The sequence below is a fragment of the Taurulus bubalis genome (genome assembly GCF_910589615.1).
Source record: "Taurulus bubalis genome assembly, chromosome: 1".
Lineage (NCBI taxonomy): Eukaryota > Metazoa > Chordata > Actinopteri > Perciformes > Cottidae > Taurulus > Taurulus bubalis.
In genome coordinates this window covers 38,038,146-38,051,795 of record NC_136589.1, presented here as the reverse complement: position 1 = coordinate 38,051,795, position 13,650 = coordinate 38,038,146, and the positions used below count along the sequence as shown (strand labels likewise).

The 13,650-nt window shown below is 42.7% G+C and overlaps 1 protein-coding gene across 2 annotated transcripts in view; it reads right to left on the bottom strand.

Moving 5' to 3' along the window:
* Positions 1-13,408, bottom strand: part of rock1 (Rho-associated, coiled-coil containing protein kinase 1) — a 29,152-nt gene extending 15,744 nt beyond the window's left edge. For both annotated transcript variants that reach the window (XM_079214820.1, XM_079214821.1), the window contains exons 1-5: positions 12,838-13,408; positions 2,746-2,827; positions 750-850; positions 428-565; positions 84-259 (exon numbers count right to left, since the gene is read on the bottom strand). In XM_079214820.1, the coding sequence (XP_079070946.1) occupies positions 84-259; positions 428-565; positions 750-850; positions 2,746-2,827; positions 12,838-12,930 (590 nt within the window). In that variant the 5' untranslated portion in view covers positions 12,931-13,408. The remainder of the gene's footprint in view (positions 1-83; positions 260-427; positions 566-749; positions 851-2,745; positions 2,828-12,837) is intronic.
* Between the last annotated feature and the right edge of the window lie 242 nt (positions 13,409-13,650).

Here is a 13,650-nt window from a genome sequence, read left to right as displayed (position 1 = left end):
CATGACAAATGAATCAACTCGATGTGTTTGACTGCGCTCAACCTGAGAAACACAAAGGACACGTGGAGGAGGGAGAGGTTCACCTGTGAATGAAGCCCATGGAGTGGATTCCATCCAAAGCCAGCACCACCTCCGCTGTGTAAAAGCGGGCCCACTTCTCTGGGACGTCATAGTTGCTCATCAAGTTAACCAAGTCGCCGCCCGGCATGTATTCCATCACCATGTAGAGGTAGCGGTCATCTTGGAATGCAAAAAAGAGCTGTGGAATAGAAAAGAAATGAGTCTTTTAAAAAAGAATAAAAAATACCAGTCAGAGTGAAGAAATCTATTTTTAGATCCACACATAAGGCCAGGTTTGTGTAGGTGTGGCATCCATATGATAATACCACACTAGGTTTGAGATGTTTTTCTTTTCTTTTTTTCATACCTGCACCACCCATGAGCTGTTGGCAAACGCCATGATGTCTCTCTCCTCCCAAAAGAAAGCAGAGTCCGACCTCTTGATCATCTCAAACTTGCTCAGCAGCTTCATGGCGTATACCTTGCATGTGGCTTTGTGTCTTACCTTGAAGAAATTAACAAAGACAATCAAGTTGTAGGCGTATTCAAGTATTTATCAAAACAACGATGTTTTAGAGCAACACAAAGGAATATAAAACATATACTATCGACTATAATTACGATATAACTACAATTGTTCATAGACAGCGTTATTTAGGGGGAAAAACCTAAGAAAGTAGCATTCTTACCAATTGCACCTCTCCAAATGCTCCCCTCCCAATAACTTTAACCACCTCATAGTCCACCGCTTTCATGCGTAGATCACGGATTTTACTAATGGTTTCCTTGTCTGGAAAAAGAAAGACAGACGTTAATAGAAAATAAAAGTTAGAGATGCATAAGTTGTTGCACTGACCTTTAGGAGTCGTATTAAGTTAATACAGAATAAGGTGCCTGAGAGAGCTTGCAGAATCAGATTTTTTTGTGCGTTAATAAATACATTTTCCACGGGTTGCATTCTGTACGGGAGATCAGCGATCCTGTTTGTTTTTAATACTTCCTGCCATCTTTTAGAAGTTATGTTCTGTTGACATATAGCAGACTGACTTTTAAATGAACATCCAGCTTGTTGGCAAACAGATCAGAAAACGCTGACAGCACCTCTGCACAGCTGAGAGCTGCTGTTCAGGGAGAGTTTGCTGCTTACTGAGAGTTGGCCTCTCCCGATGTAACAATGCAAGCTCCCTTAGGAGAGATTGTATTCACTGCTCAGCCAAATTTGGTCATAGTTGAACTGGGGGTGGGGGCCATTTTCAATTCACATGGTTCATAACTGGCACTGGAACAGGCGGGGATGCAGGGGCACACAAGTTCAATTGATCTAAAAATAAAAAAGCGAGGCCAAAGTTATTAGAATAAGAAGCGCGAGTCATTTCCACTGTGAGCAGAGGTTCCTGGGATCAGGAAAGACCCCGGAGGACCAAGAAGACATAAACTATGCTTGGAAATGGTACAAATAGGATTAGTTGTTGCTGTTACACAGATACACTTGTGTGTATTTGTATTGTGTGTGTGGGGCTGGAGGAGGATTATTTGCAGAAGGGCCCTGCATGTATACAATAGAGCAATCAGCTGATCAAATGCAAAGCACAATGCATGAAGCAGTGAATTCAGAGTCAAGAACCCTTCGGGCAAGGCATGCTATGAGGAACAGTGTCTCACAAGACTGCTAGTCCATTAGTCCACATCCGTCAATGCACTCCCAACACTTGGCCACTATCTGCAAAAGTACTGTACCATGAGTAATCGAGGCCTAATGGCAGTTTTAGCCCAGGGGTTTACAGTAGGTAAGAGTTGATCATCAAATATAAACACTGACGTTTATTTTTACTTACTTATTTACTTAATAATAATAAAAGAAGCCATGTGAAGACTGAAAGAGAAGCTGCTACATGGACATGAATAAACTAAATAAATAAAATAAATGTCTTCTGGAAAAGCGGCAATCACTTCCCGATCAATACTACACATGAATGTGTATCTCAATAGATTTCATGGAAAACTTTGCTTACTGGGGATTAATTCTTGAGTAAACAAGGAAAATGTAAAAGCGAAGGCTTCAAAACATGCCATAAAAGGGAGGGAGAAAAGGCTGGATTATAACATGCGAGTGGGAGTCGACATTGGTTGTTTAGTTTAGTTGAAGGTGTTTTGGCTAAATTATACGTTTGCCTATATGTAATTCAGGAAATTAAAGACGTATATCCCCGAGATATAACACTGATGCTCTGCCCACCACATCAGACGTTGCTGGCTCTACAAGAACAAGTTCTTGGATAAACACTATATTGTGATAGTTGCCATTTACTTGAACTCTGAATGCAAAGAATTGGGCCGCTGTTCTAGATCTGACACGGAAAGATAGATTCAGCCTCTCTATCGGCATTTGATCGGTATTTTAGTTATGAGGTTCCCCAGTCTGAGGGCACTGGGAAAAAGAGAAGCCATCACCATCGGCATCATGTGGGTCACCAGCCATTTATGAAAGCCCCTTTGTTGGGGGACACTAAGCAGCAGACACCTATTGTGTCCCAGCCTACATAGAGATGGTGACCCAAAAAACAGCCTTCTTTTCTGAGCCTAGGCCCGTACCCATATGTAACGGGGTCTGTAAACACAAATGGTTCAAGTGAAAGACACGGAGATCAATGATAGGGGTGGGGGGGGCTACTAAGAGCTACTTACATCTACTCAAAAAGTTGTCAATGCTCTTGTTTTTCCTCAGGGCAGGGAAGTCAAGGTCATACACCAGCGCGTCCAAGCCGTCCTGCAGGCAGAGGAGAAGGGTTAACAAGCAGGCAAACAAAGCTACAGTGTCTACTACCACTCCAGCGACATTACACGAAACATGAAAAAAGAAAACTGTGTCCCGCCAGGCTGTTGGTCTCTGAAGAAATGCTTTGAACAGACTTCAGCATTTAGCCATCAGTGGGCAACTGGGCATCAAGCCTGGGCTACATTAATATTAATAATGTCTCGCAGTTTTTTTTAGCTTCGTACAAATAGCCAGATTTCTGTGCTGCTGTAAACATCCATTGTTTCTGAAAGTGATTAACAACAGATCCACTGAAGGATCTCAGGGGGCAGTTTATTAAATGGCGCCTTCAAGCATGTCGCCTGCCATGGACAGTGGCAGATTTAGGGTCACAAAATTAATGTTGCAACGCTGACAGAAAATCGTTGAAAACCATGACGTGCTCCTATAAAAATCTGCCGTTTCAAACAAATGCTTGAATGGGCCGAGCTGATATCTCAAGCCCTCGTTTGCGTTCCAGTTAGAGGCCGCAGCATCACTTCCTATGACGAAGCCAATCGGTTTCTCAAGTCTTCAAGGTTATGATAGTCACGCCCTTGAAAGTGTACATCTGCTCATGGGAGCATATGCATCCGGCTAAAGGTTATTATGTCTGGGGGCTTGAGTCAGCTGCTGACCAGATATGCTTTGATGAGACACACTCATGGGAAGCCTTGAAGCCAATAAACTAAACATGGACACTGCAGGTTTTTGAAGCGTCACATTTTTGTGCTTGAGGCTGATGTATGTATGTACGTAATCATCATTTCCTGATTTTGGAAAACCTAAATAAATAAATCTGACTATGTGAGCTGGAGTTCTTGTGACAGAAACTGTTGCATGTGTAGGCTACACCTTATCCCGCCCACTTCCTGCGCAGGCGCAGCTTCAGCAAAGTAAATTACAAACAATGGCTGCAGCAAAATAGTCTCATTTATGGAGCAGAGCAGAGTTTTGATGCTGCGATTTAACTTCGGCCCTGGAGGAAAAGCCAAGTCTCCATCGTGACCTCGGTCAGCAAGGTGAAGTAGGAACGATTAAAAGACATTTGTTTAATTAATATTTCCGGTCGCTCTCATTTCCCATCGTCTCTGGCTGGCGCCTGCACAAACAGCATGCAATAATCAGTAAAAGGAACACTAGTATAGTGGAAACCTCTAAAAAGTGAAAATGTATCATTATAAGCATATGATTATTATTATTATTATTATTATAAGCACATAATTTTTCTTTTTCCTTAGTTCACATACAGATTGCCATCCAATTGTAATCTGTACATCTTTTACATGACTATAAAGCAATGTTTATGCTATATATTTAATTTTATTGACCGTTTCAAACACAGCTCCAGCTGTTTAAAGAGCAGCTTCAAACACTGGTGCCGTGCGCATTCCCCATGCCCATTTGTTTTGGATCTCCATCACCAGCAGCCGTGACCGTTTTATCGTTGTTTGACTAAACACACGGTAGCCTGAAGGACATGTTTCACATTGAGAAATGTTACTTTTTTCCCCATGTTATGATTTCAACGTGCACCAGCATCAGGAAATCAGCCGGAAGCAGTAGAGGATACCGCGAGGAAAAGCATCATTGGAGTAAATGATAGTCATAGTTTTTCTTAATCCATATGTTGGCATGTATTAATATGATTAAACAAAGATGATCAGAAGCCTCATTAAAAAGGATACTCCACGTAAACACACCTATTGCATACAAATGAAAAGAAAAAAGTGAGTGTGCGATATTTTTGACCAAAAGACAAACTTCACACCTAGGTAAACAAAGCTTCTACTTAAAGCAACAGAAGAAACTAAGCACCTTTTGATGAGTCGGGCAACAGGGTGGTGCCTAACAATACCTGAGCAGTGAGGTAAACTGGGTGACTTCATAATGCTGTGCTGCACCCACCGGCCCTCGTCACAAACACTTGCATGACAACTTGAGCGGCATTGTCCCTTCGTTGTAAAAACGAGCTGAAGAATGATGGTGTTGATAAAAATAAGATAATGCATAAATACCCCTTTCAAATGAGGATGTGACAGCTACGATATTAAAATTCCAAGCCAAGGACCGGATGGATTGTCTCTGGCTGGATAGGAGCACAAATGCTAATGAATGGATGGATTTAATCTAATCTTCCATAATCCAGAATGGCTGGAAGGAGACAGGCACTTGAACACAACATACTGGGTATCTGTTCCCTCTCGCCGGTGTGAACCAGATGTTGAAATTAAGCATCTTCTAACACATTTCCATCGGTCACCTAGCCTCCAGTTTCTTTCTTCTAAAAAAGGTTAGATTCATAAATCACCTGATCTGCCCATAAAATAAACAGTAAACACTTTATTTCACTTTTTGACATAAAGCTACATCATTATCCGAAGTCGCGCTCGTATCAAGAATCTTGTCATTCCTGTATTGTATTAATGGTGTTCTGTTAAATATTCAGAGGATTTCTTTTTGCCTCTCTGAGCAAAACAATGATGACACATGGTGAATCAGCAGCTCAGACGAGGCGAGGAATCCTCTTAAGTAACGCTGCTGCTCCTGTCTCAGCGGTGGAGGTCAGGGCCACCCCATCCCCCAAACCCCCACCCCACCCATCAACGAGACATAAAAGAAGCAAGAGCCCTGCGGGATGGGTGGAAGCAGGGGGGGAAAAGAGGAGGATGAGAGGGGAAAGGGGAGAAATGGGAGGCGAAGAATGGCTGGTGGGAAGAACAAAAGCAGCGTAGACAAAATGTGGGAAATTAATAATAAGAGGGTTGTGATCAACACACATGGCTGAGGTGAGAGCCATCCTTTGCTCTGAAAGAAACTACTTAAAAGTCAACTTTCTGGTAGGATCATTTACACAGACCAGGCCATAGGCTGGGAGAAAAGGGGGCCTTGTTCGCCATACAGTATCAACCAGCCTGCACTGGGAAAAAAAAGCTGAAGAACGGAGTCCTTCAGGACCTTAATCACAAGGCTCCGTGCTCAGCAATGCACGTTTGCATAACTTCCTGCCGCAGAGAACTCTGGACAGCCACAGTAGCATTCCTCAACAGGACTGTACACGTCAGAGAGCTATTTTAGGTATGTGGCCAAACAAGTTCTCAACAAAAAGTGAAGGGAGGAAAAAAAAAAAAAAAAATCCATCCCAAGTACAGAGTCATACAGTGAGCCTTATTTTCAAAATCAGCACTAGTGCATAACACTATGACGGAAAGGAGGAGGGCTGGTGCATGTGGGGCTGGATAGTCCAATAGTAGAACAAATGAAGAAAAAAACAAAGAAATATGGGAAGACAGCCATGCTAAGAGTCTGCTACTGCACCACCAGCGGGACAAAATAACCTGGCTTGGTTTAGTTTAGACAGAGAACCACTATGCCGTAGAGATGAATAGGATTTAAATTGCCAATTAGAACAAAGCAGATTCAAGTTACAAATAAGCAATCTGAAGAGTGTGCAACACTGGGTGTTGTGAGCAGCAACTGTTCCAGGTTCGCACCTCAACATTTGGGTCTCCGTATCAGCTACCGAGCCGGTGTATTGGTACTTCGAAATAACTCGGTGCAGAGCAGTATCAGAACTTCTGCATTCAAGCGATAGCTGCAATCGACCAGCCAAACACCACGCTCTTCAGTTCACTGCTTGTGAACCTAGCTACAACCCAGCCCATGTCAAGTCAGCTAGGTTGTAAAATAAAAACATATGTTGTTTCATGGTATAGCTATAACCCAAAGAGTTGTGACTGAGTGCCTCACACATCAGTGCAACCAATATATAATCTGCAATGTCAAGCAGCCATTGTGTGACTGCATTTTGTAAACAAAAAATGTCATACACACACACTCAGAAGCAGAGCCATTAGGTTCAAGATACAAATATGAAACATACTGTAAGTAGCTGCTGCTGAGTGGTTTGTGCGAGGGTCAGGCACCAAACAGTGTCTGCCACTATCTGACTTTAGCTTTCAGATCACTCTTCCACTGGGCCAGACGGAGCAGCCAGTGGCACAGGCAAAATCTGCTCCAGGCTACTCTAACGAATATAATTCTGACGGCCCAGGACCACAGACAAAGCTCTTTCTTAGCTAGTAATTCAGAGTAATTTCCAGCGATTAAGCCGTTCCTAGATAAGCACATCTACCGCACTTATTGCAGCTGAAATTTCCGAGGCGTTTCTGTCTGATTTCCAGGCAAACAGAACAAAAAAAAGTGGAACCAATGATGAATATGTGCTGTACAAAATGGAAAAGAAAACGTTGCAGTAGTGCAGATAAATAGAGATACATACCAGGGCTCCAAATATTACATTAATGTGGATCTAGACTTTAGCCTGAGATCTCTTCTTCCACTGAAGGGGCCGCCTTCATTCAACCAGGAAAGATCTTATGACAACAATAATTAAATCACAAGTCTATTTATGTACAAAATTCCATGTACAAAATTCTCCTAGAATCTACCCTATTATAAACAGAGCAAAACCCATGCATAAAAGTCACTCAAGTGCAAAAAGCATTGGGTGGTAGCGGTCCACAGGCTATGTTTTATTATGTGGCAGTCTTGGGGGAAAAAAATATATATAGCTGGGAATCGAAACTAGAGCTTACAGGACTCCATGTTATCCAATTTCTGCTGATGCTGCTTCAGCCAGAGGGCGACACATCCCTGGGATTGCTAAATAATATATTTTTTAAAACCATCTCATCACCCTATTAATGAAATGTGGTAATTATATAAAAACGCACAAGCCAGTGGTTGACATTACATATGGCAATTATTTCTTAAAGCTTTAGGGGAGTGAAATCCACACACCCAGAAGCTATTTTCCAGACATTAAAGTCTGAGTTAAAATTTCCATGGGAGACTCAGCCACATCATCCCTTTCTGCATGCCAGCACAAGGCATGTGGACTGGCCTAAGTTGAGCCCTACTCCTCACTTCCTTTTCTGCCACCTCTTTTAAGACAATATGCGTTCCACATGTGAGCTATTGTTCAGACAGCCATGCAAATAAAGGCAGTTCCATCGCAGGCCGTGCCCATGTAAACACAACTGTGATCATACAAACCAATGAAACCATTCAAGGCAAGAAACGCCGCAGCGCTGCTAACGTTCAGGTACAGGCCATAAGATAGAGATGGAAATATAACAGAACACACATCCCTCTGATTTGGCTTTTATAAACTTTTTTTTAACTAAGTTCTAGGTCCAAACTCCTGCTGTACAATAATATCTCTTGACAGAAAATCCCATTTACCTAGAAAGAGTTCATATCTAACATCTCTACTGGATAAATGGCAGTGACAGGGAACCCAGGGGTGGCAAAACAGGGGCATTCCATTTCCTTATGAGGTCCCAGTGAGCGAGAATCACTGTCACAAATGCTTCCATGTCAAAATATAATTGACTTATTCCAACAGTGGAGCACACTCACGTGTTCCACTGAATGAGCTTCGGATTCTCAAGCACAACTCTGCTGTCCCGCCTGCTCTGCCCAGGATTTTCTGACCTCGCCCCAACAAATAACCATCTTATTAAACGTCGACTCGGTCTATTCCTACCATCTTCAATGGACAGGGGTCGCAGAGTCCGGTGTAAGTGGGACAAACTAACTGGGGCTGGAGCCCCGAGCGAAATAAGATGAAAGAAAAAAAGGCAGGAGGCTGTAAAGTTCAATGGGTGAATCAAAAGAAAAGTGTGTTCCATTATTAAAACTGGATCGTTTTAGTATGCATTCCTGCACAAAATCAGTCAGTTGAGGGAATGCAGAGCTACAAATAGCTCCGCCAATTGTTGTTCCCATAGCTAAATAGCTGAGGAGAGCAGTTTACCCTGAACCTTTCTGACAATAGGAACGGATCAAACGCTGACAATATCCGTGACCACAAATACATGTTTGTCAACTCAAGGAGATTCATTTATTCATCATTACATTTGTCTGTAATTTAGCTTTGAAAATAGCAAAGTAGGCATACCATCACCATGAAAAGTCTGTCACTTAACTGTTTATCAGTGTGACATTCATGGCTCCAGTGTGAGTTTTCAATTCAATGTGAATGTGATGGAGCCGCATTACCATCTGACAATAATAAAGCTGGACATCAATATCACAATAGGTTTACATTTCTGCTTAAATTACATATAAAACATATGTTGCCCACGCTTTGTTTTGTATGAATGACAAAACAGAAACAGGTGACTAACCTGAAAACAATGGCTGCTTGGAGCATGTAACAACCTGGAATCTAATAGCATGCTTTATCAAAGGGACACATTTACTGTTCAGTACAAGAACTACCAGTATGGTCCTTCAAAATATGATAGATAGTGAGCTTGTGCATCGCTCTAAATGAATAATATAATAATTAGATTTTACTAAATCTTGGATTTATATGTCAAGGCAAAGTATTCCCTCTGTCAACGCTGTGCAGATCTGTCTCCAAGTCAAGAACCAAATACAGAGTGTAGCTTCACTATCAGTGCTGACAACACCTTGCCCGTAAGATTTGTCCATTAAGAGGCAAAGGTCAATAGGACACGGCCCGGCACTCTACATAGTCATGACAGAGATTGACTGTACTCTTGCTGGCTGTTACTCAAGCTGGGCCACAGCAGATTGACTGTACGGCAATCAGGAGGAACGCCAGTAAAAATCATTCTACAAATCATTTCCGTGACTCAAATTTAGGCAGTTGTGACTGAGAACAGTAAAACAGTGGTTTATGGTCAGCATCTGTAGACTATAGTATTCCAGTATCATACGTTTCCTTCAAGTGTCTGTACTGAGAATTGAGCTGCATTTAGCTTGAAATGTAAAAAAAAGAAAACACCACATGCCGACTGTAGCAACAAAACAAGAATTGATGATTAATAACAACAGAAACTTAACAAAAGCAAGTATAAGTTCCACACTAGCAATGTGTATGCCATAGCTTCTTTGCCACACAGCAGCATTGATGGTCAGTCGTGATAAGTGTGATAAGTGTCTCCATCAATTAGTCAACGCAGACGTTGTTGTGGGAAGAAATCTAATCTGAGGGGCAAATGCTGGTGGGCGTTAACCCACAAATGTGATTGTAACTCATTCATGAGATCATTCATTTAATAAAGCATTTAAATAGATCTAAATTTAAAAGTGTAAATGAATTAGCACAAAGCTCATTTGTATCGTAGCGGTCTACCTCCAGCCACCACATGAACTGCATCACTTCACTCATTGAGTTAGGCGATTCATCTCATTCAACTGATGTTTTAAATCACTTCAAAATAAGAGCATCCAGCCTAACATGTACATGCTACATTCACGCAGTCAATCACTGGCTTCAAATCTGGTTTACTAGCCTTGCCGTTTCCTGTAATTACTCTTATTACAGATTTAGAGTCCAAATAGCAGATGAAAGAGGGATCAAAACACAGAGACGCCAATGCACCCCAAGTGTAAAAGTAGGAACAAAGACATACGCCTTTATGCTTTCCATCTCAAATTAGGCAAAGCCCTCGCAAAACAAGTCCCGACAGATCAACTCAACCATTCTAATAGAGTCTGTAATTATTTGGTCTATCACTGAGGGACAAAGTGAAAAAAAAGCAATTAATATTCCATATTTTAATAACTCTGCAAACACGTTTCCTCGATGCTAACTTTCAGAGACTCAAACTGAGGTGAGCATGTTCAATCCAGACACATCACTTGATAAAAATGATCCGATGCAAGATGTTTTGGAAAGAAGAACACATGTGGACAACGCTCAGAACGCTTAATGTCAGTGAGCTCTCACATCACAATGTCAAGAATTCTGTCTGTTCGGATTGGCCTGCCCAGAGCACAGTCATTGGTGGGGGCAGCCCAACCGGATAAGGCGCTCTTCTCTCCAAGCAGGATTTATTTAAAAGGGTGAAGATAAGGGCGACACGGTTTGAATACTTTCCTCAATAGGCCAGCCCCTGAGCAGAGTGGTACAGTGCAGGCCAAGTGTTGCCATCACACAACACAGACCAGGCCTCTATTGGAAAAAATGTTTAAGTCCAACGGTGCCATACATTAGAGGGAGAGCAACGCCAGCTCAGACTCAGGTACAGAAACACAGCCGGTAAAAGGCTTGCATTGTGCATTCTGATGGAACCTATTACTCATAGCCAAGCATGTTGGCTGCTTTATGAGTTAAATGTCCTGATTCACGGCCTTCAGAAACATGAGTCTTCGGCCCACATAATTTTGGTTTATGGGTAGAGAGAAGAGCCCACACCCAGCTACCTCAGAGCTGCCTGGTCTCACAACCCTCCCCAGACGTGCAGAATGGCTTTGGGACACACAGGGAACTCCAGGCCAGTCAAAGACAAGAGGTTATTTGATTAGCACGGAATTTTATTAAGCTGTGGGTGGAGTTGCATGGTGGCAGAGAGAGCCTCAGCAAAAGGCCTCCATTCATTGATCAGGCAAGATCGCAGAAAGGGGGGTAAAAAGAGGAACAACACCCTTGTGTGTGTGGCTGCTAGCAGGAACAGTCCCCATAGATTTTTGCTATTGAAAATGCAGAGCATGTGCACTTTTAGGTGAGTTTAATTGCCTCGTCCTGCAACAGGATGGGAGGTCACAGAGAGTAAGCGAGCTTTTCTTTTCAAAAGACGGCAATCTACAGAAGCCTATACACAAACACTTCAAGTTGCTTGTGTGTGTGTGAGTGTGTGTGTGTGGGGGGGGGGGGGGGGGGGGGTTAGGACAAGCCCCCATCCCAAAACAGACCGCTTCCCCCATGTTTCTTTGCTCGGTAAGTCAGTCTGCAAGCTGCTAATGCATTCACTAATCACAATCATGATGCAGGGATCATTAATCAAATGCATTGACCTGAGGTGAACAACACCCGAATGGGTTACAATGAAACTACTGCATGTACACAGACTTACAACTACCAGTCATTCCTTGTTAATCTGAGCTGGGAACCCTCGGCGAAAACTCAGCCTTTACCTGCCAACAGAAAACGTGGACGTTTCATGACACCGCACATCCGAGTGTGACTACTCTCATGAGTCACTAAGAGCCAAATCCTTGTGAAAACACTTAGTGCCACTGTCACCCAAGACAAAAAAAGGATCATGATATCAACAAACACTTCCTATTTCCTGCATGTAATAAAATGCATGCTTTTAAATTATGGTGGTGTTGCTTTAGGGTTTAGCACGTGGCAGCAGCTGCCTTCGTTCCTCAGACTGGAAAGTCACTTCAGGAGTTGTCGACCATGGAAGTGGGAGCAGCCGGCAGGTGTACTGGTGCAGCTGGGGGCCTGCAGGTTACAACAGGCTTGCAGGCAGCACATCACTTCAAATGACGCTGAGATAAAGTAAATATAGACAAAACAGCACACCTAACCACCAACTTCCTTCTGATCAACAAAAAAAAAAAAAGCACACTAGTGGCATCACTAAGCATTATTAGATTGTAGTGGGTGGCCAGGAAATCAATACAACTGATCAGATATAATAGCATAATTTGCTTTAACTGGCCTAACCACAAATAATAGGAACACGGCTGCCACCTGTCAGTCTAGTTCAGTTACCATTGCTTCTAAATTAGTCATTGAAGCTAGTTTGTTCAGTAAGGTTACTGTTAAACATCAATGCTACTGCTGTCTCATTGTTTTGGCCTGCAATGTTATGACTGTAGGACACCAGAGTTTGTTGATTGTTTTCTTTTTGTAAACACCTAATATATATATATATATATATATATATATATATATATATATATATATATATATATATATATATATATTCTATAAAAGTAACACACATACACTAATGTTTGATTATGATTAAGTGTGCGAGGCAAATCGGCCCGTCGGAGTTTCTAGCAACACATTCCGTCAGTGACAACTGAGACGACTTGTTGGTCTCGGAAGAAGAACAAGAAGAAGAAGAAGAAGACGCTCTGCTCCAAGGAGTAGCCTGACCCCGAACGGCCTTAGCCTAGCCCAGCTAAGCGAGTTACAAACTTACCAGAAGACAATCCGTGTTTACTTCCGATTGCGGGTTCTTCAACATGGCATCGATCTTTTCAAACCGAGCCGCCATACTTTCCCCAGCCGACATGTTCGCTGTTAAAACCCCGTTGAGCTACGAACAAAAACGAGGCAGGAGGCTGGCTAGCTAGCCTTAGCAGTCAGCTAGCTAGCCAAAACGTTCCCTTTTTTCTTCGCGTGAACTTTTGCGCCGCAACTTCAGAGACAACGCATCGTTCTCCTCGAGCTCTCACACACGACGAAACGTCCAAGGTTGCGTTGAATGTACAAAAGCCACATTCTTTCAGAGTCGAAAGGAGGTTTTTCTTTTTTTCTTTTCTTCTTCTTCTCCCCCCCCAGTACGAGTGGCAGACAAACTTCAGTGGCAAAAAGATAAATGCGGTGACAGATTAGTAGTCAGCCTCCGCAGGTTGCCGCTGAGGATAAGGGCTTAAAAACGTCGGTGCATCCAAACAAAAAGGGCAATATAAAAGTGAACTGTTTTTGTCTGTTTGAAAAGCAAAGTTTGTGTGAGAGAGGAGGGGGAGGTTAGTCCGGGCCCGTTCCCATATTTGTGCCCAGGGCCCCCCTTTGCAGAAAACGACAATATATTCTGACAGCTCAAAAGTAGAAGTGGTGGGAAAGAAGAAAAAAAAACTTCTGCTTCTTCCAAAAGATTTGATCAGTTGAAACACGGCTGTAGATCCGACGTCTAGCGGCTGTTCTTCCGCTGCATCCCCGTGCGTTGTCGCTGCCTGTCGGCCGTTTCCCGTGTCCGCGATGTTCTATCTCCCGGGTCGAAAAATGCTTA